The sequence below is a fragment of the Cajanus cajan genome, chromosome 4 (assembly GCF_000230855.2).
Source record: "Cajanus cajan strain Asha chromosome 4, NIPB_CcT2T_4, whole genome shotgun sequence".
NCBI lineage: Eukaryota > Viridiplantae > Streptophyta > Magnoliopsida > Fabales > Fabaceae > Cajanus > Cajanus cajan.
Genome location: NC_138520.1, coordinates 54,576,618 through 54,597,248, shown reverse-complemented (window position 1 = coordinate 54,597,248; position 20,631 = coordinate 54,576,618). Strand labels below are relative to the sequence as shown.

At 32.2% G+C, this 20,631-nt stretch overlaps 2 protein-coding genes across 13 annotated transcripts; one reads left to right on the top strand and one right to left on the bottom strand.

The window, feature by feature from the left end:
- Positions 1–260: 260 nt before the first annotated feature.
- LOC109793235 (beta-amyrin 24-hydroxylase) lies at positions 261–5,103 on the top strand. Of its 3 annotated transcripts, none has more exons than XM_083072607.1 (3): positions 261–1,246; positions 3,415–4,089; positions 4,753–5,103. In XM_083072607.1, exons 1-2 carry the CDS (start codon positions 344–346, stop codon positions 4,066–4,068), a joined length of 1,557 nt encoding a protein of 518 aa, XP_082928733.1. In that variant the 5' UTR covers positions 261–343; the 3' UTR covers positions 4,069–4,089; positions 4,753–5,103. The 3 variants fall into 3 exon arrangements, with proteins under 3 accessions (XP_082928733.1, XP_082928732.1, XP_082928731.1); XM_083072606.1 differs by lacking the exon at positions 4,753–5,103 and adding an exon at positions 4,287–4,392; XM_083072605.1 differs by lacking the exon at positions 4,753–5,103 and having other exon boundaries at positions 262–1,246; positions 3,415–4,392.
- Positions 5,104–5,893: 790 nt separating this feature from the next.
- LOC109804077 (uncharacterized) lies at positions 5,894–19,476 on the bottom strand. Of its 10 annotated transcripts, none has more exons than XM_083072599.1 (9): positions 19,074–19,476; positions 17,607–17,676; positions 17,153–17,219; positions 16,238–16,306; positions 16,088–16,156; positions 15,588–15,681; positions 7,361–14,590; positions 7,171–7,257; positions 5,894–6,126 (listed from the first exon to the last, which is right to left on the bottom strand). In XM_083072599.1, the coding sequence occupies exon 7, from the start codon at positions 14,587–14,589 to the stop codon at positions 12,964–12,966; it is 1,626 nt and encodes a 541-aa protein (XP_082928725.1). In that variant the 5' UTR covers position 14,590; positions 15,588–15,681; positions 16,088–16,156; positions 16,238–16,306; positions 17,153–17,219; positions 17,607–17,676; positions 19,074–19,476; the 3' UTR covers positions 5,894–6,126; positions 7,171–7,257; positions 7,361–12,963. The 10 variants fall into 10 exon arrangements, 8 of the variants coding, with proteins under 8 accessions (XP_082928725.1, XP_082928726.1, XP_082928727.1 ...); XM_083072600.1 differs by having other exon boundaries at positions 17,616–17,676; XM_083072601.1 differs by lacking the exon at positions 17,153–17,219.
- Between the last annotated feature and the right edge of the window lie 1,155 nt (positions 19,477–20,631).

Sequence of the window (20,631 nt, the reverse complement as noted above, 5' to 3'; positions counted from 1 at the left end):
GAATTTGTTGTTTGAGTTTATTTATCCACATAATTTGAGTTACTAAAACCCTTCCATTTTTATGCTACAGAATCAGCTCCTAATAAAATATGAAGCGCGAGGAACGCGAAACACATATATAAAAATATATAATAAAGACCACGAGGATCGCACAAATAATAACCTACACGAGCCGCGTAAATTCCGAACGAACCCCATTCGTGAGTGTCTTTGACACATCACTCTTCACTTCTATTTAGGTCTCAGCATTATTTAAACCCGGTCACGCTAACATAGATTGAGTCATTTATAGTTTAAACATTAAACACCAACCGTGTTTGTCGGTCCCCAACAACACTGCACCATGCTAGACATCCAAGGCTACCTTGTGCTGTTCTTGCTATGGTTCGTATCAATCATTTTGATCAAATCCATCTTAAAAAAATCGCAATGCTTGAGACTCCCCCCTGGCCCTCCAATTTCGTTTCCACTCGTTGGACACGCACCTTATCTCCGTTCTCTCCTTCACCAAGCACTCTACAAACTCTCCCTGCGCCATGGCCCTTTGATCCACGTGATGATCGGGTCCAAGCACGTGGTTGTGGCATCATCAGCGGAATCCGCGAAGCAGATCCTCAAAACCTCCGAAGAGGCCTTCTGCAATCGCCCGCTGATGATTGCGAGCGAGAGCCTCACGTACGGCGCCGCCGATTACTTTTTCATCCCGTACGGAACCTACTGGCGGTTTCTCAAGAAGCTCTGCATGACAGAGCTTCTTAGTGGGAAGACTCTCGAACACTTTGTGAGTATTCGAGAGAGTGAAATTGAGGCCTTCTTGAGGACCATTTTGCAGATTTCGACCGCCGGAAAGGCGGTCGAAATGCGGCCGGAGCTCATAAGGCACACAAACAACATCATCACGAGGATGATTATGGGTAAGAAGAGCAATGGTGGTGACGACGAGGTGGCGCAGCTGAGGAAGGTAGTGAGGGAGGTGGGAGAGTTGCTTGGGGCGTTTAATTTGGGGGATGTGTTTGGGTTCATGAGGCCTTTCGATCTGCAAGGGTTTGGGAAGAAGAACATGGACACGCACCACAGGGTGGATATGATGATGGAGAAGGTGTTGAAGGAGCATGAAGAGGCTAGGGCAAAGGAGGGTAAGCATAGTGATAGGAAGAAGGACCTTTTTGATATTTTGTTGGACCTTATTGAAGTTGAGGGCACGGACAATAAACTCACCAGAGAGAGTGCTAAAGCCTTTGCCCTGGTATGTGTTTTTTTTTTTTTTTTTTTTTTTTTAATTTATTTTTATTATTATTCTTTTTGTTTGCATTAAGGAATATTGGATTTCTATGAGACATTCACTACAAAAAATGTTCCATATAATAACATACAAAAAGTGTCACTATAGATATAATATACATAAATATATACCTATTTGACATATAGCTACATGTAATTTTAATGTTAATTTTGAATAAGATTTAACAACATATTTTGTGTTACTATAGTCTATACCTATACTTTTTAACAATATACTAACTTATATTATATTTATTGTGCGGGGAAAAGTAATTTTTAGTAACACCTATTGTGTCACGTGTGTATCACTATATGACAATTTTCTTGTAGTGATTTCTTCAAAATTACTTCAAGAAGATTTTTTTTCTTCCAAAAACTAAAATTCGTTTATACATAAATAATTTTGTAAAAGCTATCTCTTATTAATTTTTTGAAAAACTTACTTTTAACTCATGCATATAAATTAGTTTTAATTGATCGAAAAATTTATTATGATTTTTCTTCTTATGTTTCTCTTATATAAATGTTTATAGAGAAGTTTATCTAAATATGCATGTTTTTCTTTCGTAGCTAGCATAGTAAGGGTATCTCTAAAGGATTGAGGTAAATACCCAAATTGTCATTGGTAAATTTTAAAGATATTATCATATTCATTCTCGAAACTAATTAAGATTTTGTGAAATATGTCATAGGAAGGTCAAATTCACAATCATAACATTCAAAAACTCAAAAAAAAAATGTAACTAAAATGATAATATTGATGTATTCAAAGACAAAAATGACAAAAAAAAAAAAAAACATTAAATTTAAGAACTTATTTGATATTTTATGTACTTATTTGATAATTTCTTAATTTCAAGAATTAATGACACAAGAAAGTGATTGAAATCTGAAGAGAAAAATCATATTAATGTAAACATGTAACTCGATGATAAAAGGAAATACACTTAGAGTATCGTAATAACACTCAATTTTCTATTATTAGAGTTCATTTCATTTTAGGTATTAAAATATTAGTATATATTTATTTAACGTTTATCCTTTTGTACATTTTAATTTTTGAAGTAAAAAATTTATGTAGATAGAATTATTATTTAAATAGTTGAAATAAAAATATATTAAATTAAAGTTATGTGTATAAAAGAGTACGTAGGGTTGATTGTGGGGTTTAGCGCTTCATTCAAGAATTTTGTTTAGATCGAGTTGTTAGTTTGAAGACAAAAAAAAAAAAAAAAAAAAAAAAAAAAAAGCTGGCTAGATTGCTTAAAATAATAAAATGATGTCATTACATGAAAATATAAAATATTAAAGTTCGGAATTTATGTAGGTTGCTTCGTTGGATATGTTAATAACTTAATAAGCCTAAGTAAATATTGGGAACTATGCAGACAAAGATACACGAGATCAATGTTAATTAATTTAGGCTAATAATTAAATTGGGTCAGGAATATCATGCAAAATACAGAGGAGAGAGAACATCATTAACGGAAACTTATCCAACCATTAATTATAAAATATAACTAAAACCCTTAAATTCTCTCCATATAGATTCTCTCCATTTTATAAGCTTTATAATTTTAATAAAATATAATAAGAAAAAAAATCAGCCATGAGATCATCCCCAACATGATTAACCAAGTTTTACTTGTAGTTGTAATTATTCCCGTCTAAAATTTATGCAGCATAGCATTATTTCAACGATCAGAATCTGATTGTACCAAAAATAAGGAGTATTTTCACGTTAGTTCTAAATTATTTTTTATTTCTAAGATTGTTTTTAAATAAACTTTTAATTCAAAATAATAAATATATAAAATAATTTTATAATTATCTGTCGATTTAAATTAATAAAATAAAATATTAAATAATTTTAAAATTTTTTAAAAAATTTGTTAACTTAATTTATAAGTTAAAATTTTTAAATTTAACTATTAAATTATTAAAATTTATATAAAATATAAATTATTAAATAGAATAAATTTAGATAGACTTCAACGTCTCTCTTCCTTTACCTTTATATATATATATATATATATAACAAAACATAAATATAAAATAAAAAATAATAAAATTATAGAATATAAAATATAATATTATTAAATATACACTAATAACATGGTGTTAATTGGACAGGACATGTTCATAGCCGGCACAAACGGCCCCGCAAGCGTTCTGGAGTGGTCACTAGCGGAGCTGGTGAGGAACCCACACGTATTCAAGAAAGCAAGAGAAGAGATCGACGCAGTTGTGGGCAACACAAGGCTGGTGAAAGAATCAGACATTCCGAAGCTACCGTACCTGCAAGCAGTGGTGAAGGAAACCCTAAGGCTGCACCCACCCACCCCAATCTTCGCGAGGGAAGCCATGCGAGCGTGCCAAGTGGACGGCTACGACATTCCCGCCAACTCCACCATCATGATCAGCACGTGGGCCATAGGGAGAGACAAAAGCTACTGGGACAAGCCTCTCGAGTACAACCCCGAGAGGTTCTTGCTTGCTGACGACCCTGGCAAGGCCAGAATGGACGTCCGGGGACAGTACTACCAGCTGCTGCCCTTCGGCAGCGGCCGGAGAAGCTGCCCCGGCGCCTCGCTGGCCTTGCTCGTCATGCAGGCCACGCTCGCCAGCTTGGTCCAGTGCTTCGACTGGGTCGTCAACGACGGCAAGAGCCACGAGGTTGACATGACGGAGGAAGGGAGGGTCACTGTGTTCTTGGCCAACCCTCTCAAGTGCAGGCCTGTTCCACGTTTTACTCCCTTCGCTGCTGCTGCTGCTGCTTCAACATGAATGTCTTGTAGTGATTCATTGGTATCATAGACATTTACTTAATAATTTCTCGTGAGATATGTGGTTTCATGAGTTATGTTTTTTTCTGCGTTTTTTTTTAATTAAAAAATATATATATTTACTGTGTTTTTTTTAGTGCTTTGTGTAAACTTGGTGACAGGGCTGTTTAATTAATTACGAAAACAAGTGTTTACTTATTTCCTGTCCGTTTCTCCTAGGGAGCATATTTTGGGTGAAGACATTCTCCTCGAGGTCGAAAGAAAATAGCATTCTAATGTACGAAAAATTAGAAAGAAATGAGAATTATGTAGCTTGTCGGGGATATATCTTGAAACTCTTGCAAATAAGTCAGTTTTATACATAATGTATACATATATACATTCTTAAAAAAAACACTCATCACGCTGGATCTATTTTTTTTATTCTTTACAGACCCAATAAAGGTTAATTTATTTAATAGATAAATGGTATGCATCTAACACAGTTTGTAGAAATCTAAACATTTAATTAATTATGTCAACAAGTAAGGACCACAAGGAGATGAAAGACTTGGGACCGGACTTAATTAAACTTACATCAACGATCCAAATGACATTACGTAGGAGAGTGATGGAAACATTCCATTTTTTTTTCCTTCTATTTATTCGATCTATTCTTCAATAAATTTATTCAACCTGTTTACAGATGGCATGGATTTTGTGTATATTTAATGGTGGGAACAACTGACTACCAACAAACGACTTCTTGTAGATGATTTGCCTTGAGGAGGAACTCTATTCTTCAAAGTTTCCTAGCATTTGAGTTGTTGAGGTTTCTATATTTCACCACGGAGAAGAAATGCAATTAGGGAAGTATTGTAAACTAAATTTAGAGGCATGTAATAAAGCGGTATATTCATTACTAGAATTTATTTTTTTTTACATGGGACTTTTCACGTAGGTTGTGTAAAAATTCGTAAAAAACATGATAAATTCATTTTAGCAGATTTTTATCCCAAATAATTATTTTGTGGATAATGTTTTTGCGATTTTTAAACTTTCCTACAGATATTTTTTTTCAAGAATTTTTTTTGCAAAAACATCTTAGAAATTATTGTAAAAAGTTTCTTGTGAGTTCCTTATTTGTAGGTAATTTGAGAATTTGAAATTCTAAAAAGACATTGCAGTTAATTTTCATATGAATTTTGGTAAATTTCTTGTGAATTTCAAATTTGAAAGAAACTTCATAGGTGAATTTCTTAAGAATTAAAAAAACTATCAAATACATTTTTAGATTTTTTCAAATATTTCAATATATTTATATAAATTTATTATTTATTTGTTTTAGAAAATTTAATATAAATATTTTATTACTATTAGAATTTCTCTAATTACATGAGAATTTTCTTATAAATTTTGCATAAAATTTTTCTTATAAAAACACATTTTCAACAATTTTTTCTGCAAATTTTAATCCCCATGTAATTACTTTGTAGATAATGAGTTTTTATAGATTTTAAATCTGTAGAAAATATTCTGTGGATTTTCCTGTAAATTTTTTTCATCACAGAAAACGTTTTTACGAATACTTTTCCAAGAAAGTTTTCCACAGATCTAAAACTTGTAAAAACAAAACCCGCAGATAAATTTCCTGCAGATTTAAAAGCAATAGAAATTTTGAGGTAATTTTTCACGTGAATTTCAAACTTCGCGGGTATATTTCCTATGATTTTTATTAAATTCGTAAGAAATTTCACAAATAATTTTTCTGCAATTTTTTAAAAAAAATAACAATTATATTATTATATGTAATATATACATATAAATAAATTGATTACTATTATATATGATGTGAACAATAAAATTTTATTGTATTACTTAATATTTATATTATATTATATATTTTATACAATTCGAATTGTTCAATCAATTTTCTCTTTCATATAATTCATCTCTGTCTAAACTTACAGTAAATGATATCCAGTTAAGTTGAATGTAATTTTATGTTAAATATATTGGATCATTTAAACCAAAGTGTAATACGCTTCCTCCTTATAGGCCAAAATAAACATTGTACCACCTACAAAAAACAAAGTAAAAATATTAGTTCAAAAAGATAAATAATAAAATAAAACTAATATTTCTATAATGAAAACTAATATTTATGTCATCAAAATTTGTACAACACGCCATTAAATACCAAAGTAGCTCCAGATTATTATCTATGCTAAATTCAAATATTTTAAATTCCATACAGTGAAATGTTTCATATTGAATGCAAACTCTACGTTTTTTTTTTTAATGTTTATTATTCCCCAAAATAATCGATTCAAAAATTTGGATATGAATAGACATATTTTAGCTTTAGCTTTCACATTTTGTTTCAAATAACTCAAAATTTCTCATGAGCTTTACCTTACCATGTCCAGACTGGTCCGCATTTTAAAGCACCGGAAAGGTTCTACTAGCATGTAGATAAATATAATATTTAAAATTATATTCAATTATATTTAAAATAACTTTTAATTCACTGATAATATATTAAAAACAGAGAGGTAGAGAAGGGGAGCACAGTGTTGGAGAACCAATGTATTGAGAAGTATAATTCTCTTGTTTTCTTGTTGCATATGCATGTTATTTCCATAGAAGAAATCCCATATTGCTTGAATAACTTAAAGTGTTGAACCTTTATATATAAGAATGTTCTCAACTCTTCCAAAGGAACAAGCACAGGGTGTTAGAATTGTGCATATGAGAATGGATTTTATGAGCATGTTATAGTTTAAATTTGTTGATTTGCCTCTCCTATGCGTGTGAAAAATGAGAACTGAAAATATTTGATCATCCCTTACAACATTTTTTTTATTACAAAAAAGAAAGAGATAGCTTTGATATATAGCTGGCCTAAAGTGGAAGAGATAGTTCTCGTCTCTGAATATAAATACTATATTCTCGTCTAAATTCAACTCAAAGTCCTGATAAAATAAAAAAGTATTTCAATCAGATTTTTATGAGTTTTATTGACTACAATTATATGTTCCAGTATTTTGCAGTGTAGAAAAATTGAAATACGAATAAAGCATCAATTCCCTGTAAGCATGGACTGCATGGTCAACTTAGTTACCTGATCGAAATCCTTGTTAATGGTTTTTAGTAAATGATCAGATGGAATCATGAAAGGAGGACAAGGAAAACCATTTGAAGTGAAAAACTGCATTGAAACGTGCAGAAATTTTAGGAGAACATTAAAATTAGAAATATTAAACAAAGTACCGTGAAAAGATGGAGTATATATAAAAGGGATAGTTCCTAACCTCACTTGCAGCAAAAGCGAGTCCAAAGTAAACAGTTATACCAGAAGACTGAATGCTAAGGTTGAGAAACTTCACTACTATGATCATGGGACTGATGCTCTCACTCTCAGCTCCTAAGAAGCTCCCAAGGTTCTAATCCAGTTTCAAGCTTGCATCAACATAATTCATTTATTGGCTTGTGACAACAATTTATTGTCCCAACTTAATGTTTCAATAATGCATAATAAGGGGAAGGAGTGGAATAAAATACATTATATTGATCCAAAGAAAAAGATAAGTACCAACTTTCACATAATCAATTCTAACAGACTTGACATACCATTACAAGAAGAGGACTCATTAGTTCAGTTTGTGATGATACTATAAAATTTCAAGGCATATGCATCCAATTTCCAAACTCAATTAACAATAACAATCAAAAGGTAGAGAGCAGAAACCAACCTTTTACAGGGTTCCCTTTCAGAAAAATACCTTACTCACGCATCCCAGTGAAAAGCTACACATCGCAATCTAAAGCTTTTAAGTTTGCATACTAATAAGGTAAGCATGGGAGGAAAACAAATAAAAATAGTCCTAAATTAGTTATCGGGTTTTTTTTTTAATGTGTGCCTGAGATACACTTTAACAATTATTAAAATTCATTATTCAATATTTTTTTTAATATATTTATTATGTGAGAGAGTAAATAATAATAAATAACATTAACTCTCATATTTAAAACTAATTTGATGTCATTTTTAATTTTATCCTTCCTTTTTTTTTTCATTCCCAATCAAAATAATAATGAAACAGATTTTAACAATATTTCACTTAAAACATTAGATATTATTTTATTTTTTTAACTCTGTTATGTTTTTGTTGCTACTAGTTTAATAATATTTTATATTAATAAATAAAATATTATGTAATAATATTTAATAATTCTTTTAACAAGTAATCAGTTAATGATATAAACTCTTGACTTCACACCTACTCATTTGGTCACTCTATGTACATATGCCTCAACCTAGCTTCCATATCGTTCCACAAAAAATCTGAAGGAGACAACTTAGGACATTTTCTCATTCAGAAGCCAACAGCTCACTAAAGGGTTGTCAACTTTGGCCGCTTTAAGCACCATAACTTATATTCTATAGATAAATATTTTAATTTATAAAATATTTTATTCACTTCTAGTTTTTATGTATCTCAATTGAGACACGTATCATAATACCACATGTCTAAACAACTTCACCACTTACTCAACTCCAATCAATTATCAACTCAAAACATCACACATCATCCTAGATCAATGCATAGTGAACCATAATCATACAACATCATATTGTATAAAAGTAAGAAATACACTTCAAATATTTCCAACACTTAGACAAATAACCATCAATTTTTTGTCTAACAAACCATGCTTGACACCATTCTTCGCATGCCCGGTGCCATAATTGAGGCATAGAGCCTCTAACTCACCAATGCTTGGCGCCAAACCACCTATACCTGCATGAATGAGGTACAAGGCCTTTGTGTCAATCATGCTTGGTGTGGATAAACCCATGTTTGACCCCATTCAGGTACGCAGAGAGCCTTAGCTTAATTCATGCTCAACATCACTAAACTTATGCTCGACATCATTTAGACAGAGAGCCATAAACTTAATCATGCTCACTTGACATTACCAAGGTAGAGAGTTCCTCAAGCAATCACACCCAATGCATTTCATTACCCCATCTGGTGTGACTAAGGTAGAGAGCTCCTTATTGACTCACATCTGACGCTATTAATACTATAATCAACATAGTCAAGATAGATAACCCCTAACTTGATCCACGCTTGATGCCATGAAGAATTGCCCGATGCCATGATGATTTTTGCACATAGGAGAATCATCAAAATGACTCAAACATGCAAGTCACACCACCAACATGAAATAAAAAAAAATATATCATATATACATTATAAGAAACTCCAAACAAACTCAAAATAGTACATGCAATCATGGATTTCCAAGAATCATCCAATTTTCTTTAGAAAACCAGAGAACCTAAAAATTCAAGAAATTCAAAATCCCTTTTAATTCAATCCAAACAGCCAACAATTGATGCATGCAATTCATCAAACAAGTAGTGTAAAGCAACAATTCATCAGTCACTAACTTTCATTACCTCTAGTTTTGAAAATAAAAGACATGAGGAAGAAGGAAACGAACTCTGTACAATTCTTGACTTGAGATTCTCAACCCCAAAAGCTTGAATTTTAGACTCTATCAACTTTGATTAGTTGTAGGAAAGGTGTAGATGGAATTAGTGGAAATAAGGAAAGGAATAACTGTTTTGGCTCTATAGTCTTAATTTCTCTTTAACTTCTCTCTACTTTTCTTAAAGCATGAGCTTATGAGGTTCATGTCTTAAGAAAAATATTATATACACCCTTCTTTGAGTTAGGCCAAAAGACTCTAACTTAAAACTACCACACCAACCACTAAACTCTCAAGGATCTCTTGACCCTTAGAGTTCTCAAACAAAAATAATTACGACAAAATAATATTTAATCATATAATTAATTAAGAAGGTATAAATTAAATCATATATTATTACAATAACAAAAACCATTGATAGTTGACACAAGTGATAACAATTTGTATTTATTAACCAAGTTGTTTAAGATTCAAATCATGAACTTAAGTATGGAAATTAACAAACTATGTTGGAAGGAAAATATCACCTTGTATGTGCTCACGGTCTTCGACATATATTAGTCACTACTTCTGGTGAAACTTTGTACTAAGTGATTATCCAAAATGTAAAGGTATCTGACAGGGTTGTCCCAAGGATAAAGCTTTTAAAGTTCAAGCTTTAGCCCACTAATCAAAAATTATTTGCTATTACATTTTGTAAAGCAAAAAAGGCAATATATATTAGTAAAATGCACAACATATAACTCTTTCATTTTAAATGCAAAAGTTTATCTTAAATTTTGCTTTAGGCCTTTTATCATTAGTGAACTGACCTTGGTGTTGTATTCAAACGAACTGTTGACATTTCCAAATAGTGTGGTTTTAAACAATTCCAAATGTTTCAAAATAATAAATTGACCATTTTTGACAAGTTTTAGACAAAAAAGCATGGAAAATAAATAATATTAGTTTCTGCATGATACATGTATATGTAACTGTGGCTACATAGTATGTCTTCAACCCATCCTCATGGAGTGATAATACACAAAATTAAGGTTATGTATATTATACTCATAGAGAAGGAAACTGGTGCATTGTCTGGTTGGTTAAGGAAGGTGTCTCATTAGTTTGTAGTATATTTATTTCACCTACATGCCCCCTGATTTACTTTTATTTATTCATGATGATTTTTCTGAAACCTTCAACTCACACCTTATTGCAATGTTATTATTTCATTGCTATGCAATGAGTGTGAGTTTCAGAGTTTCACTATTTAAGTCCCTTCTAGTGTCTTTCTTTTTCCTACAACTTTCAACATTTTGGTACCCTTTCCAAGTGTCAAAGAGATGTCTCTAAATAATATGTTTGTGGTTGAATTATTTGATCTGTGGGGAATGAACTTCATGAACCCTTTCCATATATCCTTTATATATAAATATATTTTGGTTGTTGTGTATTATGCGTCTAAATAAGTGAAGGTTGTGGCTTTACCTACTAATGATGCTCGAAGTGTAGTTAAATTTTTAAAGAATTTTTCTTCTTAATTTGGGACACCCTCAGAAATAATAAGTGATAAAATGACGCATTTTTGTAATAAATTATTTTGATAATTTATTACAAAAATATGGTATAACTCATAAAGTAGTCATCTTTTATTACCCTCAAACTAGTGGCCAAGTAGAGATATCCAATATGGAGCTAAAAAGAACGTTTATGATGTGTTTGGATGAGAAATTTATATAGGGTAATTTATTTATTTGAAGAATTTCAAATTCTTTGAGGTGAAATGCTTTGTTTGGATGAGGAATTTACAAAGAATTTGAAATCCAAGCATTTGTGAAATTTCTTAAAATAGTAGAATTTCAAATTCTTCCAAAAATGGGAGAATTTGAAATTCCTCATATTTGTTTTTCTTATTTCACCTATATATTTTATCTTATCTCTTCATTCTTTTAATTATTAGATATTCAAAAATATTTTTAAAATTATTTAATACTATCTTATATTAATTTTTAAAATTTTTAAATATTATCTAATATTAATTTTTAAAATTTTTAAATATTTAAAAATGGATTAATATTTATTTTTATAAAATTTAATTTAAAAATCTCAACATATAAATATATTTTTAAAATCAATTTTACTATGATGGAATCAAATTATCATATTCAACCTAACAATTTAAAATTTAAGAAATTTGAATTGACTCATCCAAACAAAATATTTTAAGAATGATAGAAATTGAAATCAATAATTCAAATACTAAGAATTTAAAATTCCTTGAATTTGTAAAATTCCTCATCCAAACACACTATTAGGAAAAACTGTTGGTGTGTATAGAAAGGATTGGTCTACTAAATTAGATTATGCAATGTGGACTTACAGGACAACTTTCAAAACTCTCATTGGCATGTCTCCCTACAAACTAGTCTTTGAAAAAAAAATTGTCACTTACTTGTTGAATTGGAACACAAAGCTCTTTAAGATCTTAAATATCTTACCATTAATGTTAAGCTTGCATGTAGTAACAGACTCTCACAATGAGTTGGATGAGATTCGAATTGGAGGATATGAAAATTCCAAGTTGTACAAAAGAAGACAAAAAAAATGGCAAGATAATCGCATCAAGCTCAGGAAATTTAAATTGGGGGAGAAAGTTCTCTGTTATAATTCCCACCTACAGTTATTTCCAGGTAAATTGTAGTCTAGAAAGATTGAGCCTTTTACATTGGTGCAAATATTTCCCTATGGGGTACTAGAGTTGTCCATGAAAGATAGGACAACATTTAAAATAAACAAAAACAGAGTCAAACACTATGAGGATAGCCTATTATAGGTTAACTATGTAGTTGACTTTAAAGGGACAAATGAACTAATCATTGTACTATCGTACTTGAGACCTTAAACAAGCGTTGCTGAAGAGGCAACCTGGAAAAAAAAACCGAGAAAGAAGCAAGGTTATGCTCCCAGTTAGCACTACCATGCATATCAAGTGACTATTGGCCTAGCACGATTGTGCTTAACACATGCATGGTCGTGCTTCATAAGGGAAAATAATTTTTAAAAGGGTCACAAGCTATAGGTTGCAAATGAAGCTCCCCATATAACTTCACACTACTAGAAGGATTGTATTCTAAGTCGGTTATTTTGCCATATCTACATCGGTTTTAAAACCGACTTAGATAAGGCCGTCGTAGATGAATGATCATATCTAAGTCGGTTACGTAAAAACTGACTTAGATGTACTTATACATCTAAGTCGGTTTTTAAAACCGACTTAGATGTACTTATACATTTAAGTCAGTTTTTACAAAACTGTCTTAGATGTGCACATACATCTAAGTCGGTTTTTATAAAAACTAACTTAGATGTATATATACACATCTAAGACGGTTTTTATTCAAAACCGACTTAGATGTGCATATATACATCTAAGTCAGTTGATGCTTAGAACCGCTGTAGATTGTCTAACATCTATAGAATGTCTAACATCTAGATGGCACCAATAAGGAAGATTAAAAAATATTGATCTCTTCTTCCACAAGTTTTTCTCATTTGACTTCTTTTGAGTTTTTCCAAAGATAACATTTATGTCCTTCACCAAATCATAAACTTGTTCACCAGTTAAGGGTGTCGGTGCAATTTCATGTTCTTGACACCCATTGAAAGCTTTTTTCAATCTCCGATATGGGTGATAAGGTTTGAGAAATTTTCGATGCCTAGTGTAAACAGTTTTCTTTCCATTCTTCAGTTGTAGGTAGCTTGTTTGTTGTTCACATATAGGACATGCGTGATGTCCTTTAACACTATACCCGCTCAAGTTCCCATACGCTGGAAAATCATTAATAGTACAAAATATCATTGCACGCAACTTGAAAGTTTGTTGTCGATACCCATCAAACACGTCAACCCCTTCTTCCCACAACATTTTCAAGTCCTCAATCAATGGACTTAGGTAAACATCTATGTCATTTCCCGGCTGTTTTGGGCCGGCAATCATCATACATAATATCACATATTTTCTCTTCATGCACAACGAAGGAGGTAAATTGTAAAGTGAAAGGAGAACAGGCCATGAACTGTGGTTGGTGCTTAAGTTACCAAAAGGATTCATTCCATCTGTCGCAAGACCAAGCCTTAGGTTTCTTGCCTCACTACCAAAATCTGGAAACAAAGCATCAATTTTTTTCCATTGTGGAGAATCAGCCGGATGGCGAAGCAAGCCATCACAATTTCTCTTGTTTGCATGCCATGTAAGGTTCACTGCATCATTTTCATTAGCAAATAATCGCTTGAACCTTGGAATGATTGGAAGATACCATAACACCTTTGCTGGAGGCCCCTTATTTGCTATATCTTCATCATTATTACCACCACCATCCTTTACTTTATATCGTGATACCCCACAGCGGGGACACTTGTGCTCTGCTTCAAACTCTTTCCTGTACAATATACAATCATTAGGACATGCATGTATTTTCTTGTATTGTAAACCCATGGGACACAAAACCTTCTTCGCCTCATAGTGACGGTCTGGCAAAGTGTTGTCTTTTGGAAGCATTTGCTTCAACAACTGAAGCAACTCTGTGAAACTTTTATCACTCCAACCATTTCTTGCCTTTAAATTCATCAATCTTAACACGGCTGATAATCGCGTGAAGGTTATACAGTCAGGAAACAAAGGTGTCTCTGAGTCACTTTTTAAATCATCATACACATGTGAATGTGCTTGCTGAAAAGACTCTTGTCCCACATCACGAATCATGTCCTCTATTTGGTCATCCATTACTTCATCATCTTGCTGAGTTTGAGACACTGTTTGTATCTCTTTATGTTCACCATGCCATATCCATGTTGTATAACTCGTTAGAAAACCATCACAGATAAGATGGTCCCGTATTTCATCAATTGTACGTCGCCTCCCATTTAAACAGTTAACACAAGGACAATAAAACTTCCCACTCAAATCTGATTGATTTCGTTGAGCAAATTCCAAAAATTGTTCAACCCCATTTTGATACTCATTGGTGATTCTTTTAGAATTCATCCAACTACGATCCATTCTACATCACAAATGCATGATATAGTTAATATGCCACATCTAACATTTATTTAATATGCCAAGATCAATCCCTAAAATACACCTTGTTCAACACTATAGAAAAGGGGTATACAGACTTTTGCCTGTCATGGCCACAATTATTTGATAGGTCTATAGAAAAGGAGATACTAACCACTCCTTTATTTTAAGGATCTTTTAATAATGTCAATATATGTCATTATTAGATGACACAAAATATACACTACAAAGTGATGTCAATATATGTCATTATTTGCGGAATATATAAGAGTATATATCTGGCCACGACAAAGAGTCACTTACACGTAACGCATATTGGATGCTTTACACCATGACAAAGCCACTACTTTATTTCCTTTTCCTTTTTATATTTTTTCTTATAAACAAATCCTGCATTCATCAACTAATATACTACTTTCACTCTTTATATGAGAAATAATTTATAATATACCTTTTATAAATAAAAAAATTGTGTAAAATATCCTGTCATTTATTTCTTGTAAAAAATAGAAAAATAGGACAACATCTTATTTTGATTTTGCAGAATGTTTTTTAATATATATTTGAATAATATATTAATTTAATGTACGTTAATGAAGTACTAAATAATTACAAATGAATATGAAATTTTAAATGCACTTACCAAAAACTACTCTCATATTTGCCTTCAAAAAATTATCTCCACGTTGGAAAATATTTATTTCTATTATGGAAAAGATTTGGCAAATTATTGTTATGTTTTTTCTGGAAATAAATATTTGAAATTAAAGAAACAGATTATTGTGTGTGTCAAGACTTTATTATCGAGTGGTATGGACGTGGAGCTTTTGCTACATGTGGAAACGCCCACGAAGAGAGACAGTGAGGGGATATAAGATGTTTTTGGTCAGGGCTAAAAAATTATGACAAAATTGGGTTTAAATTTATTAAAGCTGCTATATATCTAAATGTGAAAAACAGAAAGTGACAAGTGTAATTACCGTGTGGTTGGATTTGTACCAATCTCCAATGAGAACAGTGTAATCTCTAGAGAGATCAGGGAAGGGTACTGAAATTCTTGGTCTGCTGAGAATCCTGATTAACATTAACAACATAGAATCAGAAACAAGACCAAGATTATATACTAGAAAAAATAACGGGAGAGAAAGATAGGAGAGAAGGAGGTATTGTAAAATTCAAAGTCAATTGAGATTCATCTAATGATACAATTCAATATGTAGCTAAACTGTATCAGATTATGGGATTTATATCATGTATCACAAGATTTTAATAACTTAGGCTCTGTCGATAAAAGTTAAACTGCATTTATAAAGTTTTTTTTTATATATATAAATCAGGCACCTGGTCCTGGTACACAATGCAAATTTAATAATCATAACAACATTTATTTGATATGCTTGAAAAATAATTATACTGTATATAATGATAAAAAGAACTTTTTCAGTCTTTACCAGATTAATGTATGAACTTTCATATTTACCTTAGCTATTCGCTTTCGGAGGTAGTCATCAAATATAACATCTTTGACAAGTTCATAATCACCATCACCCTAATGGATAAAAACTTGTCATAGGAGGAACAAAAGAACTTTTTAGAAATTAAATAAAATGAACACAGTGAGCAAACTCACCTTTGATCGATATGGCATATTGAAAACAATACCCTCAGCTATTCCATAAGGATTTCCATCGGTATATACCTAGTGTTACAATTGCAGACTTAGTGATTGAAATAGTAACTCAAAAAATAAGAGAATAAACAGGCATCAAATAAAAACTCATCAAATAAAAACTCATCTAATTCTTTAACAAGTAAATACATGAGATCATTCAACTGATATCAAAAAATAAGTGAATTATTTTTTTGTTGTTTATATTCAGAATTGGAGCGAGTAACCTCTAATTACAATCCCTAACTTGCATTTTTATCTTTTGGATAATATGTTGTCAGTTTATCTCAGACTCACAGCTACAGATTCCTGTACATAAATTTTTCTTTTTTTGTGAATGATAACTTACATCTTCAAGTTTCATAGTTTAACAGTTCAGCTAACTTCATGTGTTGGAAGGCTATGTGTTTGTTGGTGTCTCTATATTGAAAGCCACCACATCCATAGTAACAACTTTTAGTGATAGAGATGAATGAACCCATTTAAGTGTTAAGAGAGAAATAGTTATATGGAGATCTTGCATGAATATTAGTCTTCTAAATACAGGTCAAATATTTTGATGAAGACTGTTTTATAATCAATTATTAGATGATTTATTCTTATAAGTTGTGTATTGCTTAAACTTGCTACATATGTTATGATAATATAGAATTTTATTCTTACCAAGGACGACCACTCCATTGGAAGATATATTCAAGTCTCTTTTCTGGTATGTCTTAAGGACTAAATTATTTCTTTCTTACTATCATTACAAGGATGGAAGATGTTTTAGAATGCCAAAGTCGATGCTACATGTTGAATCCCCTTCGCATCCCCTCTTATAATTTCAAAATGACTTAACCCCTCCCCCTTGCAAAACACGAAGAAAACTCTTACTTGCAATTTTGTAGTAAGCAATTAACTCCCCTGGCCGTTCAGTTTAAACTGGTTCAAAATCCAAGTGCTGCATCAAACTATTATTATTAGTAAAGAGAACCCGATTTTTTTGTTATCAAACTATTAGATCTCTCAATAACCACAAATCAGAAATTATTGAGACCAAATGATTTTACTGAGAGCACAATATTGGTTTTAAGTCTCTAGCATATCACTATGCCAATAAATTTGAAAATGAGTAAGAGGGAAGAACTAATTCGGCTTATCATGGACAAATCTGGACTTAAAATTGAAGGCATTTTTGTCCTAACAGTCTGACATAGGTACATTATTTTGAGTGTATATTGAGTTGTAGCAGTCAAAATTGTGAAACTAGATTTTCTTTGGTTAGCATTAGCATAACAGCTCCTTCACAAAATTACACTGATAAAAAAGCTTAAGAACTAAAAAAAACCTTCTTAACTTGTGGTGAGAGAAAGAATATCACTGTGAATTGTGAAACTGTAAAACACAGAATGAAATTCCTACGAAAGAAAGATATAATACGAATTGGTCAGAACATACTACGACTCAATCCATCAAATCAAAAGGCCTTGGAAAGCCTGGTTGGTTACAATTGCAATCCCAAATAAAATCAAATACTTATAAAAGTAACAGCTTTATGATGTAACAATCCATTAATTATAAATATAAGGGCACCGATATGCATTGGTAAATTAATTTGTTATCCTGATAACTAGTCAATCATAAAATGTTTAAACCAGTCATTGGGTTGTTGTGCATGATAATAATTACCATTATGTGATTGACTAATAAACCCACACAAGCAATACATATTTTGTTAATAACTCCATGATTGAAACATGATAATCTCACTTTTACTGAGTGATTTAAACGAACCAACATGGTAAAACAAATTTAAACCAGCTCTGAAGAATCCTTTTACAAAAGAAATAATCAAAAGAAAACTTGTAACTTGCAATTAAAGAACAAAACTACATTCTTGTTTGGCTGGCAAATTGAAGAAACTAGAAAGTAAGAAAACCTTAAAACGAGATGAGCATTAGCTCAGTCAGATATACAGAGATACATTTATAATCGACAAGCTCCAACAAATATTCACATTCACACGCCAAGAAAGGATTGAAAAATAGTTTGACAAGTGCAGGGAAACACACATGCGTCAGTTTTTCTTTATCAGTATAAATTAAACTCAGTACGAAGGAGTTGCAATAGCTGACATGCATGTGCCAGTTATAATTATATTTATAAACATGAGTTCCTTCCCAAAGAATTATAAAAAAAAGGGAAAAAATAGACAAAAACAGGAGGCAACAAGGTCAATAAATCACATCTATACTCCAAGATTCAAATTAACATATAACACAAAACCACACCAAGCAAAGCAGAGAAAACACAGGAAGATCAAGGCATCCTTGCACAATATAAACAATATTTATAGAAGCATGGAGAAGAAAAAATGAAAGAAAAAAAAAGAAACAAAAGAAACAAAAGAACTTGACTTCTTAGAAGCAGAAAAGAGAAATGGATAGCAATAAAGTCAGCAGAGAAGAAGACAATATGCTGTTGATATGATTAGTCAACACAAGGACAGTGAATATAACCGCCAGGAGCAGAACACAGTTACCTACATGTAACACCCCAAATTCTCATACTTTAATAGAGATAGACAAATGATGCAAAAACTATGAAGCATTTAATTGATTAGCTGAGAGATTCTCATCATCATCAAGTCCCAAAATAGTATAAAATAAGCCCTAGTTTCTGGTAGTTCAACTCCAACCCAAACATACTGTTAATGTTTAGGGTTTAGGGAAAACAGAGAACAAAGAACAAAGAAGAAGAAAAGGCCAGAAGAGTCTCAAACAAAGAATAAAACAGAGCAAAGTCATGGGAACACCTCCGCAAGACGAAACGCAAGGTTCTCTTTGCAGTGGCTAAGGTTCTCCGTTTTCTCCGACGGCTGCACACAGACGATGGCAGAATCGAGCTTGAGAGCGGTGAGGTACCGATTGGGGCGGAGGAAGTGAGCCGAAGGGGCAACGTCCTGCGAGAGAAAGAGAAAGAGAAAAGGAGAGAATGTTGAAAGAAGGGAGGTTAAGTGGCGGGCGCAGGAGTGCAGGGCGGAGGAGGTGGAGGCCAGAGAGAATGTGGCTAGGAAACTGAAGGGCTCGCATGAATTGAGAGAGAACGCGCGCGAGATTATGTTTGGGTCTCCATCTAAGTCAGTTTAACATAAAAACTGATGTAGATTACTTTAACATCTAAGTCGGTTTTATTATAAACAGTCGTAGATATATTTGTGTAGACTATTCTACAACGGGTATTGTGTAAACCGTCGTAGATTACATTCCTTTTATTTACAAAAATGTCACCGCATCTTATTTTACATCGGTTTTTAATAAATCGACTTAGATTGAGCGACTTAGATTACTCCTTTTGTAGTAGTGTCACTTTGAAAAACTTCTACATTTTTTCCTCTCTTCTCCCTTTCGATTACACACAGACGTATTTTACCTTTTTGTTACATTTGTTTCTTTTTCATATCTGCATGGATTTTTCATCTCTGTTTATGGTTTTTTGGCTTTCATCACCGCTCTGTATGCAATGGCATAGTTTACAAACTTCATCGCCGTTAAGCATGATTGTGCTTCATTATCAACAAGATCGTGCTTCTATTCTAGCGAAAGCCATGCTTCAACTATAGCATGGTCGTGCGTCCCGAAAGCAAGCTCGTGCATATGCTCCACTCAAACCATGCTGCTATAACATGTTTTCCACTAGCATATTTTCTAACTCTAATTTTTCTACTTGGATTTTTCTGACTTATTTGTTTTTATCCAGATATGGAATATGGATACTGCATGATCTTCTGGTGGTACCTCTTCCAAATGTCCATGCTTTGGTCCTCGTATGTGTGGTGTCGGTGCACTTATGAGGGCAGACCGCAAACAGGAAGAAAAACTAGGTAGTTTATCCCTATTCTAGATGCTTATGCCAAGCATTACACCTAGCTAGCTAACTATCAATGGCACACACTAATTAATAAATGATAAAATACATGATAAAATCAATTTTTTTTTGGTGACACTCACTATACTAAGTTACTCAAGAAATGCATGACTATATGGCACAAAGAAATAAATCTTTGCAAGGCACCCCTTTGAGACTTTTGGGATATTAGAATAATCTTGATACTCTAGAAAAACGGACTACTAGTGAAATGCTCAACTAAAAAATAATAGCTTTTAGACAACATTCCTTTGAGACTTGTGTGTCAAATGCAAAACATCTGAGTAAAAGATCCACACTTATATGGCAGGTAAGTGCCTTTTTAAGTAGAAAACTTGAGAAACATAGAAATAATTATGAGTTGTTCTTCTTGACCCAATGTTTAAAATTAATTAACTTAACAAAATTCTGCACTTGAGAACCTTTGAGCAATGATGATCTCTCTT

Excerpts from the sequence above, each read along its gene's own strand:
- LOC109793235 (XM_083072607.1), top strand. The coding sequence starts at position 344 with ATGCTAGACATCCAAGGCTACCTTGTGCTGTTCTTGCTATGGTTCGTA. Across the intron at positions 1,247-3,414 it reads GTGCTAAAGCCTTTGCCCTG|GACATGTTCATAGCCGGCAC; the intron begins GTATGTGTTTTT and ends TTAATTGGACAG.
- LOC109804077 (XM_083072599.1), bottom strand. The coding sequence starts at position 14,589 with ATGGATCGTAGTTGGATGAATTCTAAAAGAATCACCAATGAGTATCAA.